The following is a 22,271-nucleotide window of genomic DNA, read 5'->3' on the forward strand; positions in this document are numbered from 1 at the left end:
AAGAGAGAAAAAAAAAAGGACTGTAACCCTGGTTAGAAACTTTCAAGACTTAAAATAAAAATAAAAATGGGAAAGTCCCTCCTTCGCCAGTCTATGATGCGAGTCTTCCATGCGGTCGTATCGGAATTGTCGGTTTGACGACAACGCCGCATTCAAATTCAATGAAACGATTGAAGAAGAAAAAGTCCCGAATGCCTTATTCCTGGTATCTGGTGTATGTAATGCGCGTGCATTTCTTTGTAAAAAATAATAATTTCCACAGGAATCTTTAATGCCTCTTGTATTTCTAATCGAAGAGTTAGCAGGGACGACTTCATGGAACATCTGACTACAAGCTGGGTCACTCACCTCCTCGGCTCTCCGCCTGTTCTGCGGGTCCAGGGTATTCGTCGCGCCCATGAGCGTCTGCCCAATAGCCTTGCTAGCTCCAATAGCCGGTCGGAAGATAATGGTAGGCGCCCTCTTCAACACGGCCTTGGCAAGACCCTGCGCGCTCTGGCTATCCATCACCTCGCCCGGAACCGCAATGATGGCATCGCGGGCCATGTTCAAGTCTCTCGTCAGGCTCGAGTAGCCCCCGCGCAGCCCCTGAATGACACCGGTGGGCTGATCCGCGTACAGAGAGATCTGCTTCTTCTCTTCTGGGTCGAGATCAGCCTCTTCCCATGTGTTGTCAGTCTGAGGCTTGTTGAGGAGGCCCTCGGCGCCCTGCAGCGCATATTGCGTTCCGATGGCCAGTTTGGCTCCGAATTTGACCATCTCAGTGCCGGTGGTGCGAGCAAACGCCGCTGCGCCCTTTCCGATGCTTCGAACGATGCGTCCGTCTTTCTTGTACTCCTTGATGGGGACCTCGATAAGCTCCTTGAATCCGCTGCCAATATTAACGATACCCCTCACTGGCGCGAGACCTGCGAGGACGCCAGCTAACTGAGTGCCCTGGACGTCCGGCATCCAAATGTCATTGAGAATCTTGCCCATTCTGTCGAATCCAGAAACGCCGTAGATAATAGTGTGTCGCAGTGTCAGACGTGCTTCGTCCAAGATGATAAAGTTCATGAACTCCGTGGTCCGGCCTGATTTGAGACCTGCATAGTCGACTCGCTTGGGCTTGAAATCCAGCTTGACGGGAATATCATGAACTTCGACTCTCTGAAGGAATGGTACATCGCTCGTCGAACTGTGCACGGGAGCGCTGTCGTCCTTGAACTCGAAGAATCTCGTAATGAAGTCGAGTGCGTCTTGGTCAACGTGAAGTCGAAGTGGCAATAGAGTGACTCTCAAAACCATCTCTGAAGCCGCAAGATCCGGCTGTGGCTTGATGATGAGCAGTTCCAGGTGAGCCATGCTGGTTCCCATCTCCCGCTCGCCAGCGTCTTGGTCATAAGTCATAAACTTCTTCCAGGTAGAAGTAGGGACGTGGTCAAACACATCCAGAGTCTGGATCCGTACGTCGATGGAACTTTGAGTCTCGCCAGAGTCAGGTGGGAAGGCAATCAGATCAACGTTGACTCCCTGCAGCTCGAACGTGATCTTGTGGTGCTTGCTCCGATTCAACCTCAATCTCTTCTTGGGTCTGGGTGCTCCCGTTCGGCCGGTCGCCGTCGTGAAGGCTGTTGTTGCGAGAGACTCAGTCTCTGTGGCGTTGTCATTCAACTCCTGGTTAACCATCTGTGCGAGCTCTCGGGGGTCTTGCTTCGATGAGATGCCGATGTAGATGGAATTGAAGAGGAAATCCCCAATCACCGTCTCATCCTCCTCCGCGTCGTCTTCAAAGACCGCACGCTCTGATCTGCGGCGACGTTCGTAGGCCTTATCCTCGACGTCTCGCACAGCCTTCGAGATGACATCGCGCGTGCGCTCCCAATCGTATCCGTCAAACAAATTCCAAATGACGTGCACATCGCGGACTGAAACTCGGAGTGGGCTCCTCTTAACAAGCTCCTTCGGCGCTGCGTCGTAGCTGTTCCTCGACGAGTTCCAAACCTGGGCTCTACCGTCGGTCTCGGGTCCCTTGCCGAAGAAATTCTCGTGAATCACCAGGTCACTGCCATCATCGGAATGGTGTGATGCACTTGCGTTGAAGCTCGTAAGCAACACCCCATCGTGTGTATCTTGAGTCGTTGTAGCGTTCGATGTAATCGAGCCCTCTGCGTCAAAGAGGGCCTCCGAAGGGCCGGCGTCCTCATAATAACGTGAGTCGATTTGTAAGGGGCTGTCATTGCCCGACATATCGTCTTCATCACTGCCGCCTAGCTCCTGAGCGAGCTCAAAGTCTTTGTCAAAGTCATAATCGCCTTCTGCTCTGCCAAAAGCTTCGGCAGAAATCGAAGCCAGCAGATCCTGGACAGGAACAACTGAGGTGCGGTACTTGTTCTCCTTGCTCGGGGGAGTAGGCGGCGTCAGCGCATTGGCCAGGGTGATGAGGGTCTGGGTCGAATCGGCGCATGTCTCCAGCACAAGTAGATCATCACGGAGTTCGACATCGACATATTTTTCACCATCGTCACGGCTTTCCGACACCTTGACCACTGCCTTTGCGGATGAGATGTAGCAGATGCTCACGTAGCCTTGAGAAACGAGTCGCGAGACCTGGTGGGAAGACATATCCGCGGACTGCCGACGGTTTACGGTAGAGCTTGCTCCTACGTTGGTAATATCGTCAATGAGCAAGATCGAGGCCTTGTTGAGATCCAAGTTGGCCGTGGTATCCACATCTTTTGGAAGAACCACTTGAAGCCGAGCATCAGTCAGGGCGATGAGGAGTTTCGAGGGCAGCCCCAACGGATTGAGGCCGATCAAACAATCGCGGAAGACCAAGTCGACCGTCATAGGCTTACTATTCGGTCGAGCAGGGTCAGTCATACGAGGAGGTTGAGGCTTCTTGCCGGTCAAGGCAGAGTGTGCTTGTTCGCCAAGATTGGCCACAGATGCGGCAAGGCTGGCTTCGAAATCTTGTGGTGTAGCATCCTCCGCGAGTCCAAGGACATCCATGATCGTCGGCACTCGATAGTCGACCGTAATATCGCGCATCTTGATCTTGATCACCGGCTCCATCTCGTCTCCAATCATGCGTACCATGAGGACAGGGCCTTGGGTGAGCGTTCCCGGCGGTAATGTTGTTGAAGAGCTCACGAGTTCTTCTCGGTGGTTGCGATTCACGGAGATGGCGTGGACGCCGAATGCCACCAACGAGGGCACTGTAATCTGAGCGACTTCGAAGTTCTGCAGGTTCGCGTTGATCATGCCAAGCTTGCCGCCCAAGTCGACGACAGCACCAAGCTCCTTGACCTCAGCAAGAAGGAGGATGCCAGGCCTGTCGTCTTCTGGGAGATATTTTGCGACGGTCGCCAGTCGGGCCACCTCTTCGCCCAGCGCGGGAAGGCAATTCAGTTGATGTATGCGATCGACCCTTACGTTCAGCTGGTCGAAGGTCACCCGCAGAACCCCACCCTTGCGCCTTTGTCGTAGGAGCGTGTCCACCATAATCTCATCATCACCCTGGTCGAACTTGACCTTGGATGGGATGATGAGTTCGAGGAGCCTTTCAAGGTCCTTGTCTTTTGGCGTTGCGAGATACTCGAACCGTACACCTCCAATCTCGGCCGAAATGGGCGGCTCTGCTCGGGAATTCCTTATGTACGGCCCTGCCAAGCGAACTTTGCTGATTGCAAAGCCGATTCCCAAATCTCGGCTCACCATCTTGACCGCACTCGTCTCCAATCCAACGCTGCACTCTCTGCCCTTCAGTTCGAGATTAAAGCCGCCTATCCGCATATCAATCTTGTTTTCTGCCGAGGCCGACTTGTCATCCGGGTTGATTGGGGCGTCAAACCGAACTCCTCGGGGTTTGGGAGGTGGTTGTACCGGCGCTCTGACGGACGGCGAAGCATTCGATGACATCGAGGAGCTCATGTTAAGGAAACTGCTCAAGCCACCAAACCAACTGAATGTCTCGTCCAGTCTTTGTAAATCGAGCTGTATCAGTAGTGGTAAAGTAGTTACTTCTGTCCGAATTGAGTCGGCCGACTTGACCACCTTCACAGTCACGTCGGAGCCGGCTGAAGGGAACTTGTCCATAACAGAGGCCCTCATCTGAAGGCTCTGGTCGAATGAGATGATGTCGTCCCTCGCGTAGCCGAAGCGGAACTTTTCGAGATCTACGGTCGTTTCTAGACCCTTCTGCGATGACTTGAGTGATACGTTGAGCTTATCGAGATCCGTTCGGAGGAGAATCTCAGGTTGCATCTGCAAACCAGGGGAGCCCAGTATTCTTTCCGCCGTATCGGCAACACCGCCCAGTTGATGGAGGAAGTGAAGTGAGATTTTCTCAAACACAACGTTGATATCGGGCATCGTTGATTCCTGCTGTGACTTTGCAGCCGTCTTTGGAGCTGGAGCAGGGGCAGGACCGTCTTTACTCTTCAGTGCATCCAACAGCTTTCCAGCCACGGCCGCAAGCAGATATGCCAGTGAAGCGTCGAATCGTATTTCCAAGGGCGACAAAAGAACCTCCAGCGCCCCATCATTGTCTGGCTCGGCGAAGGGAAGCTCGGTTGGCATTGGCGCAAAGCCCGACCTCGATGCCGACGGAGGAGAATACACTGAGAACGCCCCGGGAAGCTGAGGCGCGACTGATCTCGCCAGGCCAGGTGAGCCTGGTGTTTGGCTCAAAATGGAGGCTTGGGCATCGGCTGGCACATGTGCATGCTGATGCAGCGATGGAACGTAGAGGGAAATGTTTTGTAGAGAAACGAGTTCTTTGACCAGTCTCGTCGGTCCTCTTGGGGTTGCCACGTCGTCGGCCGGTGCTGGCGCATCTGCGAACTCATCCCTTGTGAAACTCGTCCATGGCGGCTCCTTTGCATCCTCAAATCCAGGATCGGCCTGATCTGTTGGAGGCGGCGATTGAGACCTTTGCGATGCCGGCGCTTCCATGTTATCAAGAGGTTTGGACTCAGGAATACTCGGAGCTGCTTCGAATGCTGGCGCTGTGTGTTGTCTAGGCACGGGGCTCGACTTCTTCAGCTTGGGAGAGGCTTCTGGGCTCGGATCTGCATCCCACCCTCCTGGCATCCGCGATCCAGATGGCTCGGCCTGCGAAAAGGCACTCATGTACATGCTCTCGGCTTCTTCGTGCGTAAAAACGTGAGATTGCGCCAGATCATCTACCTCGCCAGAGCTCGAGCTCTGAGGGGCTGCAACGGATTGCTGCAACGCCTCCGTAGGTCCGAAGTCACCCACATCATTCAGCATGTCATTGTCTGCTGATTGTAACGACGGCTCTGACCTCGCTTCTCGTTGGAAACTGGCCCACGGTACAGGCCCATCTTCGTCTCCTTGGATAGTGGACTGGGATAATGGAACGTGTCTTTGAGGAGAAAATTCTTGATATATCGAGGCTCTAGGCGTTGTCGGTTCCTCCTCTTCTACTTGTTCCTCTGGTTGACTCGAGAAATCGTAAGGGATGTTGAACGCTTCTTCGCTGTCCTGCAATAACGCATCGTCAACCTCGGACAAGTCTGCAGAATCAGAGAGGAAGCTCTCCTGCATGGTCGGTCGAAAGGTACTGTGTCTTGATGCCGAGGTGCGCTCGCCGAAAGATGGTGACTGAGAAACGGCTGGAGATGAGACGGACGGAGAGCGTGCAAACTGCGAGAATACAGTTGCCTCCGAAATCAAATAGGCACGTATCTTGGACAACGCAATGTGCCGCTTCCCATCTTTCGGCACAATCGTCGGCGCACCCTCGTCGTTGTGCGCCTCCGCGGTGACACCTTCAACATCTATGCGATCTAACGCGAGCTGGAAAGTGACGAGCTCCGGCGTTGTCGAGTTCGGCTCGAGGGGGACTTCGACATCCATTTGGAATGTGACCCCTCGGATGCGCACCTGGATGCGGTCGACGATGCCCTGGAGGAAACCGGCCAGGAATCCCGGCAGGGACAACGGCTGCCCTGTACCGAACTGGCTTCCATCGTCGCTCATCGAACTTTCGCTCATTGTGGAACCGCCCAGATCCTGTGTCTCGGCCGCAAGGGCGTCCTCCAACCTCCTCTTCTCTTCGGCAAGTTTCGCATCTTTTAGCGCCGCATCTTCGTTCAGGAACGACTGCGCGAGGTTGACCGTATTCGGCAGGCCCCGAGTATCGTCACTCCTCGCTGCGGGCTTTGTCTTTTTGTCGTCGCCGAGAGTTGACACCTTCAACCGGACGTCGACACCGTCGATTTCGATAATTATAGGGCTCGTGTAAAAGTCGACGGGGATGGTAACGTTGAGTTTTAGCACTTTGGCTTTCTGGACCTGGAACGAAGCGGGGAGCTGGAGAAGTCGTTCGAGTTTCTAGAGGGTACGCAAGGATCTTGTTAGTCCTCCGACTTGGTCATGACCCTCAATCAAGCGGCCGGCTGTGAGACGGGACATACCTTGAGGCGCACTCCGACATCCTTGAACTCGGCCGTTGTTGTCCTGCCCAGCGCAAACTGCAGGTTTTCCATGTCGAGCGTCTCCTCGTCCAACAGCTCCAGACGTCGCAGGGCGTAAATGAGGAGGCGCTTCGACAGAGTCGAGCTCCTGAAGCTCTGGAATATCGTCGCCATGTTGAGCTCGGTGTTCGCAACCCTCGGTGGGTTGCTCGGTTGGGGGGAGAAGAGCGACGGTAGCCCGTGGTTTATCGATCGGCTTGGGGGTCTCGGAGGTGTAAGGGAGGAGGAGGATAGCCTCAAAGTTACAGTAGGTTGGCCCGAATATGGTCCTTAGGCTGGAGGAAGTAGAAAGCTGCGCTAGTCTTCAAGCGAATTCGGAGGGTCAATACGCTGCGGTTCACCGGGCATGGGTATTGCAGGCTGTAATCGCCGTGTTATCAAAAGACACCCTGCCCAAGGCGGGGACGTTGTTCATGGTGTGCTGGTCATCCAGAGAAAGGTTTCGGTACGACGGAGGTTCAGATGTCGAGATAGATCGTGGGTGAAGTGGAAACTAGGTACAAGTGAGGAGGCAAAGGCCGACGGGGGCCGGAGAGGCGGAATCAAAGAGGTCGGAGATGTACAAGGGAAAAAAGAAACAAGAAGGACAAGAAGGTGTCAGGTAGTTCAAGGTTGGACCCAAGCGCTTTAGTTGGGCAAAGGCAAATGCAGATGGAACCCCAAGAAGAGTAAGGTACAGAGGAGGAGACCTTGGTGTGCTCTTGGACAGCGGCAACGGGTGGTGGTGGTGGTGGTGGTGGTGGTGGTGGTGACAGAAGAGTAAAACCTAAGGCAGATAGGTCATTGATGCCCGGACGTTGTGATGAGGCAAAACCGTGACTAAGGTAAGGCAAGGTGAGGCAAAAGGTAGACAGACTGTTGACTGGGCTGTACATGTACAGATGGGAGGCAAAGGAGGTCTGGACAAAAAGCATGCATGAGAGCATGAGCAACAACGAAGCATGAGCAATGAGGAGTAGGAAAGGCGGGACACAGGCATCCAGGTCACTCCCGTCACTCACTCCCAGCCAAGCAAATGCACTAAAGATTGGTTCCCCCCCCCCCCCCCCCCCACTGCCTCTAACAGCGCGTGACTCTGGCTGAGTTCACGTCACCGTCAACCGACAGGGTGTGGCAGGGGTCCTCTATCAGTTGACTTGCTCCAAAATGGGCCTTTATCGATAAGGTAAGGTAGACAAGGGGGGAGAGGAATGACCGTGGCTGAAGCCGATAGGACGGTTTGATGTTGGGGGCATTCAGGACCACCTCAGTGAGGTGGGCACTGGAGAGGGGGAGGGGAGGGGAGGGGCTCCATCACCTGTGACTGTGAGGAATGTCCCCTCCGTGGTGGTGCAGTGACCTGCGCGTCCGTTCCACCTGATTGATGCAGAACCCGCCACACCTCCCGTTGCTCGCCTCGATCTCATAGGTACTTAGGTATTCTCACATCGCGGTACGTACCTCTTTGTCTTGTCTTCAAACACCAAACACGAATAACCAAAGATGACTTCAACTACACAAGAACTTCACCCACTGACATGTTCCCTGACTGTCCGGACTCATCCATTCCATTCCATGAGGACAACTGTTCTATGTGCTCTGCAATTTCTTGTAGTATTATGGCAGCTATCTCTCATATAGTAGCCCAGGCATATATACATAGGTCAGACAGTGTTGGGGTTACGTACAGTACCTAAATGTACACAACTTTGTCTTTCCCTCAGAGACTCATCTGCATGTGAAGTTGTCATGAGAGAATGACAGACCCACATTCCACCAGCCATCAAGTTGTCTAACTTGTCTTAGCCAATTTCAACACAATCCCCATTACAAGACTCGGATCAACAAGGAGCAGACAACAAAGGCGGAGGACGGTCTGGTCTGGAAAGTGTCTGTCACATCAGCCTATTTTACCTGAGTGACATTGTTTCAGACCATCAGTGCTCAGATATGCAATCCAGACGTAAGAAGTCTTTCCAAGATTTCCCCAAGCGGGGATGAATGCAGGATAGCAGTGTTGAGGCTCTTCGCCCTAAGAAAAAAAAAATATTATACTCATTGTAAATAGTCGTTGAAGAATCAAATGACGGCCGTCATCGTCGTGGTCATCTCATCTACAACAAAGAGAACGCAGCACAAAGGCCCTCGGCAGAGTGACTGACCCTGGCCAGAATGCAAGACACCAACTACTCCCCCCACCCATCACCCACCATGCAGGATTCGCCTTACGATTCGCCCAATCCCGAGCCATGCCACCACAATCATGGCTGACCGAGAGACGGCTCCGTTGGCTGGGTTGACCGCAATGGCGACAATCGGCGCTCTAGCTACTGGTCCTGTTCTGGCGTCTTGCTGCTCGCCCGTCCGTGGGCCTCGGCAACCCTTCGGCCGACGCTCTCACCGCTCCAGTAGGCTCCCGTCGCCGTCCCTAGCGCCACGAACGGCGCCGTGTGTTCGCCCGCCAGCCACAGACCGCCTTCCGGTACGCCCTCCCGCATCGCTTCAATGTCCTTGTCGCCCTCCGACAGTCCCGTTGGGAAATTGCTGTAGCTGCCATTGCCAGCCAGATCGTCTCGCAGCCAGTCCGTCGACAGACTTCCCGTCGGCTTGCAATCGGGCGAGTTCTCGTCATAGTGTGGTAGCCGGGAGTAGTAAGGCCTAAAGAAGTCGTACAAGAAATAGTTTCTCTCTGGTATCGTTTTCAACCTCGACACTCCTTCCGTAATGAACTTGGACTCCTCTCCGAAAATGTAGAACAAGAGCGTTGGGTGCGAATGCTCGCCCATCGAGGCAAGATCAACAATCTCCTGGTTCCATCTCTTCGGGTTGGTCTCTTGAGTGTATGTTGGCGCAAGCCATTGACAGAAGCCCTGCACCACGCGACCCTCTGCGTCGGGCTCAAGCCAAAACGCTTTGGGAAAGCTGATGTATACCTTTTCCAGGCATCCATATCCAATGGCCTGGATTCCACGCTCGAGTCTCTCCGGCAATGGCGGTTCGAATGCTTCAAGATTCTTCTTCAGCCAGCCCAGGGGTGCCGTCATGACGACGTCGTCAAACTCCAAAACCTCACCAGTGTTGGTGTGAACCCTGGGCTTCGGACGCTCCAATGTTTTGAGCTCCACCTTGGTAACGATAGTATCGTACTTGACATCGGCATTGTGCCTCACGGGCTCTGCAACTCGCTCGAAAATCTTTTCGTATGTACCGGCGCAGAACAGATTTTCTTCCATAGGTCAGCTGCAGCTACCATCACAGCGAACCATGCAAGTCTATTAAGACTCCACGTCAGAAAACACTTACCTCCATCTATGCATTCCTCAAGCCAAAAGAACTTGAGACTTTGGGTCGTGATTGGGCTGCCAGAGAAAGCGCCCCAGAGCTCTGCAATCTGGAGAACGGTTTTCCGCTTTTCGGCGAAATTCTCCTCATTGTCGGGAATTTTCTTGACTACTCTTTCTTGGAAGAAGTCCCAGAGACTCTCATCGGGGTGTATGCTGGCCGTGTTCTTGTTCGAGTGTTGAAAGGCGTCCTGGACAATGTCCCACATCAAACTCGAGTAGACTTCGCTCTCATCCAGCTTAAACAAGTTCCCTGAATCATCAAACACATACGAACGGTGATCCCAGCTGCCCACGGCAGTTCCAGTCTCTTTGGCCAAGTCATTGATGGGATTGTCGTCCGTGCCATGGATCCAATTGGGACCGAGGTCTACAGTGTGGCCATTGGGTAGTGTTTCCTGGAACATACGTCCTCCAAGTCGTTCTCGGCCTTCGATAATGGTCACCAGCAGGCCATGTTGAATTAGGATATCAGCGCAGCGCAGACCGGCGAGGCCAGCACCGATGACAGCAATGTGAGGTTTTGGACCCGACTCTGATTGTTTGCGCTGTGACGTGTCAGGAGTAAACTGCCTGGACAAACATGACATGTGGCTTTTGTCTTGTACACTGAGATGCATATAATAGATCAAAGGTACGGTCGTGGTAAGAATCAGGCGGGTTCGCCCATCAGAACAGACAGTCGGTGGCCCCGGCCCGAAGCGTCCCACTAACAACGTTGGGCACGTGGTAGACAAGAAGCAGTAGCAGACTTACCCGCAGAAGTGAGTCCATGGTCAGCGATCTGATCAACAGCTTGTCTTGTCCGGACCCAAAGAGGCTCTGGGCTCGGCAGGTCTCTAAATCCTGGTAAATGCGGGATGTACTCCGGTTGGTAGGGCTGGTGTAAGAGACTGAGTAAGCGTCCATGGCGGCAAGTATCCGAGGAAATGCAAAGAAAGAGAGAGAGAGAGGGTATTGTAGTAGTATTTGATAATCTGGTCACGGAAGTCGATCAAACGGGGGAGAGCGCGGGCGAACTAAGCCGCAACGCTGCCGGTTGAATGCTAATCCACAGTGGAAACAAGTGAAGTCACAGGATGCGGGCCTGCGGATGGGTTTGGGGAAACCCCAGACTGAGTGAGACGGAGAAAAAGGAGCTATTGCGGTCTTGAGGGTTGAGAGAAGAGGTCAGGCGGAGGAGGCAGCAGAACGACCGTGGGGAAGAGAATGGGGTAAGAACGTGGTGAAATATCTTGCTCGTAGCGGCTAAGACGTTCGGGTCAGGATCCAGGGTGGCAAAGTCGATATATAGGACCCGTGGATCTGGGTGCAGCGGCCGGGAAGGTTAAGCGCGAGGAAAGTCCAGATAAGGTATGGTGAAGGTGACGGGCTCCCCATGTTGATGACGGAAGTGCCTTTGATTGAGCCAAGGTGTGCGCCACATAAGGTAGTACCGATTGGAGGTGATAGTAATACCTTGCGTGGCCGAACAGGTTCGTGAAAGACTTGAAAGGTGCATCGGACGGAGAAGGTGGTGGAAGGAAGATGACTGGGGGACATGTTTGCCATTCCAGAATCCGCAGCTTGCCAAAAACCACTATGATCCTTTTCTTCCGACAAAGGTTGTCATGCAGATGCTGTTCAACACACAGCAACTCCCAACTACACCTCCATGTCATCTTTCCCCTCTCGAGGCACTGGCAGTAACAAGTACTCGGGGCTGTCGCCGACTAGGCTCGCGTAGAAACGGCGTAACAGATGCTCCAAATAGCTGGGGGTGTAGGCGCCGTTATGCTCCGACGGAACGCCTTTCGCAATTTGGCTCAGCCTATAATTGAGCCACCAACACGTGGAAAGTAATTGCGCTTGACGCTTGACGCTCGACTGGTTCAGCGGCGCCATCGCTCCTGAGGCTTTCCGCGGGGAAGAGGTGACGGTTGGCCATGCCAGGTATTCCATTGGGAGGCGACGCAGGGCATATTCGTGTTTGTGTAACGGGAAAACGAGGGGGGTGGCAAAGAGAGAACTAAGAACTGAACTGAGGAACTGGAGAGGCAGAGCAGAGGGCAGGGAGAATAAGATTCTAAGGAGAGCATCGGCATCGACGGTGATAACTTACAATGCAATAAGCGATCGGGCGGGGGAGACTGCGCGCGCGCTAAGCCTCGATATCATGCGGGATAACGAAGGACAGAGGCAGAGAAGAACGAGGGACTCGGGCGTAGGCGTAAACGAAGACGGAGGCGCAGAGGCAGACGAGAAAGGCCCAGGAAGGGACAAAGAAAGAGAGGCCCGGGAGAGAGAATGTGGGAAGAGGTTGATGTTGCTGATCTGGGACCAGTTTGGATTTTCGGTGAGCTGCAGCTCCCGTCATGAAATTTTTTGGCAGTGAACCTGGGCGTTCAGGGTCTTTCTGGCTGGGTCTTTTGGGTTAGATCCCAGTTGCCAGGAAAGGGCGGGATCGGATAATGAAAGTTGTGCTGGTGTGCGGTGGAACTGGAAACGGTGGAACCTGGGAAGCCCGTCGACGGCGCAAAAGTGTCGTGAGAAATGGAATGCTGAGGTACTTTGCTGCTGTACCTACATTACGTTTGAGCAGGGAAGGACCAAGGTACTTCTGATATCTTACTCCGTATCTACCTTGCCTTACGGAGCACAGGTGAAGAGAAACTGCTTTGTAGAGAATCAGAGAATGAGGGAAAGTGGGTGCAGAATCAATACTTCCAGCCAAGGTAGGCACGAGTAGGGTGCCACGGTGCTTGGGAAGGTGGAACACGACGAAAAAGAAGGAGGGGCATTTCTCTTTGGGACCGGTGACACTTCACTGCTCCTTCTCCACCAACAGCGTCATTCCTCCACCTTAATCTCCATCCATGAATCCATGCTCTCCCCTTCCACCTGTCACAGACTCACCAAGTCACCACATCCCTCTCCGCCAGCCTACCTCTCGTCGACTGACACACGTTCTGTTATGCCCACCCTGTCACGATGCCGACCAACTGACTCGATGCTCTGCCAGGAAACGTACTGAAACTGCAAATAAGAGGAGCCGACGATACCCTCAAGCTTTCTTACCTACCTTGACAGCAAACAAAGTGCCAAGTGCCAGCATCCAACTTGCGGCATCTTTTCCTCAAAGGAGCCACACCTGATGCTGATAGGCCCTCCAACACGCCCAATCGGGGGGCCTTGCTGACGCGCCTAGGTCAAAATCCCGCCGATCATGCCATCTTCTACAAAGTACGGGCAGAGTCCCTTCTATTACCTACCGTGTACGGAGTACGGATAACCAATCTCCCTTCCCACTTGCCGGGCCCAGCCAAGTACCAGACAGAGCCTCATCCCCAAGGTCACGATGCCTCGGCCATCATCGCTCGTCCTCTTTGCATTCTCCTAGTGCACACCGGTGCCGGCAAGTCGCAAGATGACAGCCAGCCACCTCAGCCACTATCATCTACCGACGCTTCGGAGAATCACCTGTCATGGCAATCTGCCTTTTGAGCCCTCGTCGCCCTCGTCTTCAACACGGCAACCCAACCGTGCGGGAAGATCTGCGGGTTCCCCTCGGAATGGGGCTTGTGCCTCAAGGTGGTTGCCGGTTGTCTGTGTCATAAACTCACTCGAAGCCCTCAACCTCTTTCGCTTCCACCGCCACGACTCTAAATGAACTCTAGTTGTCGCATCGCACAAATACGGCACAAATATAGATATCTCACACAGTGACGTGGTCAACCTGCAGCGCGACACCTTGATTCATATTGTCGCTTTCGTCCTGGGCCCTCTGTTGAAAGCAACCGAGTTGAACTCTTGCAACAATATCTTCCGGGGCCAATTTCTAGCATCAGTCTTCCTCGTCGGTTCCCCGTTCGATAAGACCCGGGGAGGGCCGGAACAGGGTGACCGGCCTGATCGAAGCCGTGGCGGGGAGTCTACTCCGCCCTCCGGTCCACTTCCCGCTCCTTAGACTTGAGGCGGCTGTGGACGACCAACTTCGAGACAGCCGCATGACTTTTGAGACACGCTCTGGCCATTGTCGCCTCCCACTTGCTCCTAGGATGGTTTGTGGTCGAAACTACTGCGGGAGCAAACATGACGCACTTTCATGCCGTTATATTTAGCATACTCGGAACGGCTTTTCTTGGCAGCATCACGTCAGGTATCTTTTGCGGCTTGCGTTCCTACAAGAAGCATCGGACGATGTCCCAGGTCTTTTTGATGTCCTATATGGCGTCGGCAACGTCTTGTGGTCAACTAAACTTGTGACTGCTATTGGAGAAAAGTGTCAGGAGCTGGCAGTGAGTAAAGCAAACGGTGTCATCGACATCAACACCAAAGGCTCTCTCAGTCAATGGGCTTGAAGAATCGGACTGGTCCTGTGGACTCTGGAGATATCCCGATGGGCCCGGATGCACCTTACAACTAGCAAAGGATACGGCATCCCAAAGCCTGTGGACGTCATTCTTCCACTCTGGGCGAGAGCCCATGTTGTGGTTGCACTAGCCATGTTTAACTTTGCGTATGATCCGAGTCGTACTTAGAAACCGGCTTGGACCGATGTGCTGGGATGAGATCACGCCATGAAGAGCCAGGGACCAGCCAAGTAGGAAAAAGCAGCCTTACTCGTGTCTACTGTACGCAGCTGGACAAAAGATATTCACGATGGATATATTCGCCTACCTACGACAGTCCGATGTTGGTGAAAATTATTCGCATGGTCTGATGTCAAGGTCAGCGTAATGTTCGCCGTCTGATCAGAACCAAGGAACTCCTCAAGACTCTGAGAGCTCGGGGGCAGATCTCTCTAAGCCACGAGTTACAACATACACGTCCTTGATCACTTTATCTGGGAGGCTGCAGTATCGACACCACATACCTGTGAGGCCTTATCGTGCGTGGTCAGGCAGCCCTATGTGAACAGATTTGGCTGATTTTCTGTTTACTGAAAAGGGGACCTCGAACCTCGGAATCTCAATATTGAATTGAGAGATGCAACTGTACGGGGGAGACGGCCCCTCTGCGGGGTAAAAGCTTTCCCGCCTTTGTGGGGAGCATCAACAGGGGGGGGGGCTCTGTCGCGTCGCGCAGTCTTTCAGACGTCTCAACCAGCGACCATGTCTACTTTGGAGCCAAGTTTCGCAGCAACTTTTTCTCTCAAGATTCCCATCAAACGGCAAGTCAATTTCTATTAGGGGTCTCTTGGTTTCGCTAGGGTGATTAATCAACAAAGGCCGCGGTAGACTCCGAAAGTGCAAACACAATGGAAAGCTTCTGGCCTAGTCAACATTTCGACATCCTCCCCGCTGCCCCCCCGGCCAGGCTAAAGTGCCATCCCCCAGACGCCGCTTCATTCCCCAGCCTCCCGCCGTCCAATCACAGCTCCGCCGAATATCAGCACAAACCCGGAAGGTCGCCCACGCTCCACAAGAGCCGAGGCTCGCGGCACCATTTCCAAACATGGCTGGACGCAGTCCATTCCCCCCAGACCGATGTCATCCGAAAGACGCACTGCCTCCTCAACTAAAGTGGCCAGACCGCCGCTGCGACCTGCTCAGACTCTCTCTTATCCTCGTGAATCCGCACTCTGACGAGCGAACTCCAACTCCCCTTCCTACCTCGACGGACATCCATACCACGTAAACGAATCGAACCTACAACTCGACTGCCAGACCGCCATAGCTTGTCCCATCGATTGTCCCCCGTTAGTTCGAGTAACAAAGAGTCCAAGCACGAACTCCAAAACGCCCACCATGGCCGCAAAGACGTTCTCCCGCGATGAGGTCGCAAAGAACAACACGGAGGACTCCCTCTGGTGCATCATCGATTCCAAGGTCTATGACCTGACCGACTTCGCCATGGGTCACCCCGGTGGCGAGGCCGTTCTCCGTCAGGTCGCAGGCCAGGATGCCACAACCCAGTTCTACAACCTCCATCGTCAGGATGTCCTCACAAAGTACGACAAGACCCTCGTCATCGGCACCGTCGAGGGCGAGAAACCCCAGGTCATCGTCACCGGCCCCGGCGAGCTCTCCCCCGTGCCCTACGCCGAGCCTACCTGGCTCACGCCACAGTTCAAGTCCCCCTACTTCAATGACTCCCATCGCTCCCTGCAAAAGGCCATTCGCAAGTTCACCGACGAGCACATCACCCCCGTAGCCCTCGAGTGCGAGGAGAAGGGCGAGACCATCCCCCAAGAGCTCATTGACAAGATGTCTAAGGCGGGCGTGCTGCACATGCGTCTCGGCCCTGGAAAACACCTGCACGGCGTGGAGCTCCTGGGCGGCGCTGTCAAGGGCGAGGAGTTTGATTACTTCCACGACATGATTCTTAGCCAGGAAATGGCCAGGACCAACTGTCGTGGTTTCCAGGACGGTATGCTTGCGGGCATGACGATTGGCCTGCCGGTCGTTCTCAATTTTGCCAACTCCGAGTCGCTGCGCAAGCGCGTCTCGGATTCAGTTTTCAGCGGCAAAGAGAAGATTTGCTTAGCCATTACCGAGGCCTTTGCTGGAAGTGATGTTGCAGGCATCAGAACCACTGCGGAAAAGACACCTGACGGAAAACATTATGTGAGTATACCATTTTCTGTTCCCACCCTTTTCTGCCTCTGCCACAACCACAACCCCATGCAGCCATCACGACTCCCTCCACCACAACCACAACAATACCACAACAACACACAGTGATGATTTACTAATTAAACCATTGAATAGATCGTCAATGGAACAAAAAAATGGATTACTAACGCTACCTACTGCGGACTTTTTGTTGTTGGCGTGAAGACAGACAAGGGCCTTAGCGTCCTTCTTATAGAGAGAGGCGAAGGGGTTGAGACCAGGCCTATCAAGACATCCTACTCTCCGGCCGCAGGAACGGGTTTCGTCACATTTGACAACGTCAAGGTCCCGGTAGAGAACTTGCTGGGCCAGGAGAACAAGGGTATCCACGTCATCCTGAGCAACTTCAACCACGAGCGGTGGACCATGGCTTGTAAGTCTTCGTCCCTGGACGCCACGTCCACCCTAGCTGTAAGAGGGGTAGAACGAGCTGACCGTGATATTTCAAGGCGCCACTATCCGCCAATGCAGAACCGTCGTCGAAGAGTGTCTCCTCTGGGCAAACCAGCGTCTCGTCTTCGGAAAGCGTCTCATCGACCAACCCGTTATCCGCCTGAAGTAAGCACCTCAACCCCCCTCCCACCCCCTATATTCACCTGCGATCTCCCACTTACACACTTCTCCCCCCAACAGGCTCGCAAAGATGATCGCCCTCGTAGAATCCCACCAATCCTGGCTCGAGACGATTACCTACCAGATGAACTCGATGCCCTACAAGGAACAAGCAAAACACCTCGGCGGACCCATCGGCCTCCTCAAGATGAGCGCCACCCGCGCCGCGCACGAGATCGCCGACGAGTCTGTCCAGATCTGGGGCGGCCGCGGGCTCACGCGGACGGGCATGGGCCGCGTGATTGAGATGTTTAACCGCACGTACAAGTTTGATGCTATCCTTGGTGGCGCGGAGGAGGTGCTTGGTGATTTGGGGGTCAGGCAGGCTATGAAGTTTATGCCTAAGTCGAGGTTATAAGGGGGAATCTCTTTGGGGTCTGGATATCATGTTGTATGATGATCGGTGTCCCGTTGCGTCTCATCCAAGGGGTAGGCTACGCTACACCAGGCCGAGATGACGCCTTGTGCGAGAGACGGAGACAGGATGAAGAAGGGGGGTTTAATTTGTCAGCTATATCTGTACTGTAAAAGGAATCAGTCTGGAATAATTTCACCAAACTTTCTTCCATGAAGAGGCATTTGAACAAGGACAAGACATTGGATGATCACATTTTCCCCCTCGACGGTCAAAGAGCCTCTAACGCTCCAAAGACAATCCTGACCTGAACCTTCTTCCCCAACCCTTATCCCTCTCGTGAGTTTCAACAGAGTTCGGATATACACCGGGGACGAGACGACCTACCTGTGCTCAGAACCGGCATCTACTGCGGGAGGTAAGTAGGGTTTCGTTTCGAACCGGGCTTGATTTGCTCTTTTCGGAGAAGGGGGCAGAGACGCCGTCACGGCACCGTCTCCGGTTTTTGTTCTCACCATCCCCTTCAGGGCTCTCTCTCAAAGGGATCGAATAGCTTCCATCTTTTGCGTATCTTATGTATAACACACTTGACAGCATTTCCTAGTCGTCGAGGTAATACAATTCGGGGCTCACGGTCGACCCCTTCCGTCTTTCATGCAGGTTCAACAGGCAAACCCCAGAGGGGGGCCATCGACTATACGGAGTACCAAGAAACATGTACATACTTGGTTGGCCACCCACGACACCTAAGCACGGATGTCAAAAACCAAACGCGGGCGTCCAAAGTTTACCCAACGGAGTCTGACAACGGGGAGACTTTCCAGCGTTGAGACGACGCGCTTACCCCCAAGTTTCAGAAACATTTGTCTTTCCAGTCGTCAACGTCCCCCCATCTCATACGGTGGGCAGAACAAAGAACTTCTGACTTATGACCGTAGCCCCCTGCTTGGACTGTTAAACCACTACATCAAGACGGGCGACGGACATACATCACGGGCACTGTAACAGACACTGGACCAGAGCAAAGAACACAAGAGGTTACGACGCAAACTTTCCATTCCCTGCCCTGAACGACAGCCATGACCGCCTAGAACGGCCCACACTGCCCAGGTCGTTCGTTACTTTTGAGAGTCCATTTCCTTTCGCAAGACTGCTCAATTTGCAACGAAAGACCAAGTCTATCAGAGGTCGAAAACTATGCCGGCCCACAAAAAAAGAGGCCCTCCCACTCTGCCTGCTTACTCCCCCTCCTCTCAGTTATTTTTTTCCGTAAAAAGAAAAACCAGAGAAGAGGTTCAGCGCAAAAGCTTGTGTCTCCCTTTTGCGTTGCTGTGCCATCGTCATCCAAACGATCCGAACCAAACCCCGCATTTTGCCGAGGTTGTTGACGGACCCAATGCGAAAGGTGTATCTTGGTGCGTTAAGAAAAAGCCGTGATTCATATGCCGTTGTCCGTGTAAAACTTTTCCGCGGGCCGAGTCCCAGAGTTGTTTGCCGTGAGAACATGAGAGCAAGGAAGAAAAGACGAAAAAAAGACGTAGAGAAGAAGGAAATGTACAAAGCATCCGTCCGCAATGCCTAGTTGATATCGCAAAAGTGAGCCATGGTGGCCTCGAACCCGTCGAACTGTCTCGAAACCGAGTCTACCGGGAGGGCAGACAACTCATCACCGATAGTCATCGCAGACTTAGTTGTTGGGGCACTGGGACTGGACGTGGCCGGGCTGCTGGCACTTGTAGCAGATCTTCTCGCCTCCGGAAGACTCCTTAGGGCAATCGCGGGAGAAGTGGCCGTTCTCGCCGCAGTTGTAGCACTTGGAGCCGTTGGTGCAGTCGCCTTTGTGGTATGTTAGCAATGTCAAGGTGGTCCATCCGGGGATCATCCCAAGCACTCACGAGACATGTGGCCGTATCCACCGCAGGAGTAGCAGGTCTTCTGGCTGGCACCGCCGTAGCCACCACCGCCGGAGTAGCCACCACCGTAGCCGCCGCCGCCGCCGCCGCCGCCGCCGCCGTAGCCGCCACCGGCCTTGGGGCAGTTGCGGGCAATGTGACCGACCTCACCGCACTGTTATTTCGTATTAGTACCAAAAGACATCGCGGTCAAGGCAAGGCAAAGCGAACCTTGTAGCACTCGGAGCTGGAGGGGCCACCGCCACCGACGTTGCCTCCCTGGGGGCAGTCACGGCTGATGTGGCCAGCCTGGCCGCAGCGGTAGCAGGACTTGGTGTCCTTGGGGCCCTCGGGGCAGTCACGGCCTTGAGGCATGTTAGTCAACGATCTCATGAACATCCTGAGAAGAACTTACTCATGTGACCCTCGTCTAGAGCAAACGTCAATCAGTCATCTCGTCGGCAACACACAGATACATCAAAACTCACTGCCGCAGTTGTAGCTACGTCAAAGTTAGTATGGAGCAACGGGTAATAGAGATCATGCCAACGTACCACTTGGCGGCGCCACGGTTAGGGCACTCGCGGGCCTACACAGAGTCAGTAAGTCGGAAGCTAGGAATCTTGACATCCTCCAGCAAGTCGTACCTGGTGACCAGCAGCACCGCCTAAATATCTCTGGTCAGACTCTTGCGCTCATGAATTGTGATGACGTTTGGGGGAATTGCAGGATCAAGGTGTCACTGGCACACCAGCTCAGAGTCAGTAAGACGACGCAGTAAGGGCATACACGCGGCCTTCTTTGACAGATCTGGTCCGGAAATGCGAAGCTGGCAAAGCATTTACACCAACGTCAATGCTTTGCCAGGCCTTCTTCCAAGTGATAATTCCAGCTTCGTGCCGAGAAGACCCCACCAAACACAAACTCGAAAAGTCATGTAGTTGCTTGATAGAGCCCCCAGCGCCAGCTTTTGCCAGCAACCTCGAGATCCAGTGGACACAGGAATGTGAACTCGGAAATAAGGGGCCCAGAGGCAAGCTGCATAAATGAAACAGCCACCAATGACAGGCGGGAGAAGCTCAGGGTGGAAGCGGTGAGACCTCGGTGAACCAATGGCAACCAAATCTCGGAATAAGGTGCGCAGTTGATACCGAAAGCCACAAAGCCACCCACAGAAACGAAAGTGGAAAAAATTGAAAAGCATGAAAGCAGCGCGTAGGTTGGAAAAGTCGTGAGACGGGGGGGGGGGGAGGAGGAGCGCTGAAGCTGGGAAGGCTACTCACAGGTGAAGCAGGTGCGAGCCTGGGGGGCGCCGGCAGATCCCTGGAAATCCATTGCGATTGATATTGGGTTGGTGAGGAGTAGTAACGGTACTGTTCAGAACTGGAAGAAAGACGTTAGAATAACGGCAAAGTCGATGAGGTGAGTTGAGATTTGTCGAGGGGAGGAATTGAGCCAAGCTTTTCGTGTGAGAAGGGAAAAAGATCTGGGAGGCGAAAGACGGCTTGTCGCAATGTGGTTGACGTGGGGAGGGGCAAGTGGCATGTGTGTGTGCGCGTGTGTGTGCGGTGCGCGATGTGGGGAAGTTGGAGATGGAGGTGCGTGTGCGCCGCCTTCGTCAGATACAAGAGGTGAATTTGTGGTTGACAGCTGGCAAGCTCTGGGGGGGGTTTGGTGATGTCGATGACGGGATCCCAGTCGAGTGAATAATATCCCAAATTGGTGAAAAGAGGGGGATTTCCCCCTCTCAATGGACGACGGCCAAGAAAAGAGGCTATACTCACGTATGAAGGGCGGATAATCGAGTCGTGATCAAAAAATCTCTGCTCGAAAGAAAAAAAAAAAGGAGGGGTGTTTTTTCGTAGTGGTTTTGCAAGGTTTGCGATGGGTGGTGGTGGTTTTGTGTTGTGGGAGAGAAGGGGAGGGAAGCGGTCGTTGCGGCAGGGAGTGGCCAAGGTTAAAAAAGAAAAGGCAGCGAATTTGGATTGTCAGACCGCCTTGTGGAGCCCAAGAAAATCTGGTAGATGGGCAGGCGCCGGGGCACCAATCAGATAGGCAAGTCCCTTTCTCTTAAGGGGAAGAGCCCGTCTCTGGATGCCCCTTCTGGCCTTTCCTTGGGCTTTCTGGCTTGGGGCCGGGCAGGCGGCATTTGTGTTTTGATTGTAACTTGGTGACGGGAAGTGCCCATGATGATGAGTGTGTGTGCGTGTGCGTGTGCGTGTGTATGGCGGATTGACACAGTTGGTTTTCACCTCACTTCAACTCTCAGTACACTTTGCCATAGTACTCTTCAGCTGATGCCCTTGAATGTTGTCATTACTAGCGTTATATAAATCTGACCGGCTTATTTGTCCGTCTTACAAGACCAGACACACCTATATCACTGCCTGTCAATATGATTGTGACATACCTTACCGGCCTCACATCTCAGTCGAGTAGGTATTCCAACTAGGTGCCTGTTTATCTCCCGTTCCCCTCACACACCTATGATCGTGGCTGGCCTGCCTTGTTCTGTGCTTGTGCCTAGCTACAGCCTACAGCTCCAATAACCTAGCCTCCAATGCCCCACACACGCCGGCACCTTTTTCCCATAGCCGAAGATGAGATTGTGCCGTCTGTCAGCTTCAGATAATAGGGCACAATGACACAGTTGGAACGCCTTTGGGCATAATCAGGCTAGGCAAAAGGGGGCACCAGCTATTAGTTTGCCTCACCAATGCAGCGTCGGGAAGCAACCCGGGCTTGCCATCAAGGGCTATGGTCAAATTCATACCACATTACGTAGGTATTCCCTGGAGACTTGGGTGCTGCCCCCCCATGACGATGAAGGTTCAAGAAGTCGAGATGAAGACACTTGAAGCTCAGGTTTCTTGATAGCCTAAAGAACCTTCCAATAAGGCCGAACAGGACGGGACACAAAACTCTAACATTTCCGATGGGGGGGAAAGAGCCCAAGAGGAACGGAGAAGAAGCCGTCGGGGGGCAATGGAATAGCTTGGTTCGAGCCCGTTTCT

At 53.6% G+C, this 22,271-nt stretch overlaps 5 protein-coding genes across 5 annotated transcripts; 3 read left to right on the top strand and 2 right to left on the bottom strand.

The window, feature by feature from the left end:
* Positions 1 to 268: 268 nt before the first annotated feature.
* Positions 269 to 6,596, bottom strand: BDP81DRAFT_396581 (ATG C terminal domain-containing protein; the record flags this gene model as incomplete). The annotated part of the gene is made up of 3 exons (XM_060588206.1): positions 269 to 286; positions 349 to 6,339; positions 6,423 to 6,596. The coding sequence occupies 3 exons, from the start codon at positions 6,594 to 6,596 to the stop codon at positions 269 to 271; spliced, it is 6,183 nt and encodes a 2,060-aa protein (XP_060442453.1).
* Positions 6,597 to 8,467: 1,871 nt separating this feature from the next.
* Positions 8,468 to 11,029, bottom strand: BDP81DRAFT_433213 (flavin-containing amine oxidoreductase). The gene is made up of 3 exons (XM_060590840.1): positions 10,559 to 11,029; positions 9,765 to 10,350; positions 8,468 to 9,687 (listed from the first exon to the last, which is right to left on the bottom strand). Exons 1-3 carry the CDS (start codon positions 10,709 to 10,711, stop codon positions 8,789 to 8,791), a joined length of 1,638 nt encoding a protein of 545 aa, XP_060442454.1. The 5' UTR covers positions 10,712 to 11,029; the 3' UTR covers positions 8,468 to 8,788.
* BDP81DRAFT_433214 (uncharacterized protein) lies at positions 10,623 to 12,537 on the top strand. Its single transcript, XM_060590841.1, has 3 exons — positions 10,623 to 10,682; positions 11,904 to 12,364; positions 12,414 to 12,537. The coding sequence occupies exons 1-2, from the start codon at positions 10,656 to 10,658 to the stop codon at positions 12,174 to 12,176; spliced, it is 300 nt and encodes a 99-aa protein (XP_060442455.1). The 5' UTR covers positions 10,623 to 10,655; the 3' UTR covers positions 12,177 to 12,364; positions 12,414 to 12,537.
* A 2,356-nt stretch (positions 12,538 to 14,893) lies between these two features.
* Positions 14,894 to 15,418, top strand: BDP81DRAFT_61955 (uncharacterized protein). The gene has a single exon (XM_060596066.1). The coding sequence runs from the start codon at positions 15,042 to 15,044 to the stop codon at positions 15,303 to 15,305; it is 264 nt and encodes an 87-aa protein (XP_060442456.1). The 5' UTR covers positions 14,894 to 15,041; the 3' UTR covers positions 15,306 to 15,418.
* A 113-nt stretch (positions 15,419 to 15,531) lies between these two features.
* Positions 15,532 to 17,368, top strand: BDP81DRAFT_325519 (acyl-CoA dehydrogenase; the record flags this gene model as incomplete). Its single annotated transcript, XM_060584984.1, has 4 exons — positions 15,532 to 16,350; positions 16,495 to 16,771; positions 16,848 to 16,956; positions 17,032 to 17,368. 4 exons carry the CDS (start codon positions 15,532 to 15,534, stop codon positions 17,366 to 17,368), a joined length of 1,542 nt encoding a protein of 513 aa, XP_060442457.1.
* Positions 17,369 to 22,271: the final 4,903 nt, after the last annotated feature.

This window comes from Colletotrichum phormii, assembly GCF_030913505.1.
Source record: "Colletotrichum phormii strain CBS 102054 chromosome Unknown BDP81scaffold_16, whole genome shotgun sequence".
NCBI classification, from domain to species: domain Eukaryota; kingdom Fungi; phylum Ascomycota; class Sordariomycetes; order Glomerellales; family Glomerellaceae; genus Colletotrichum; species Colletotrichum phormii.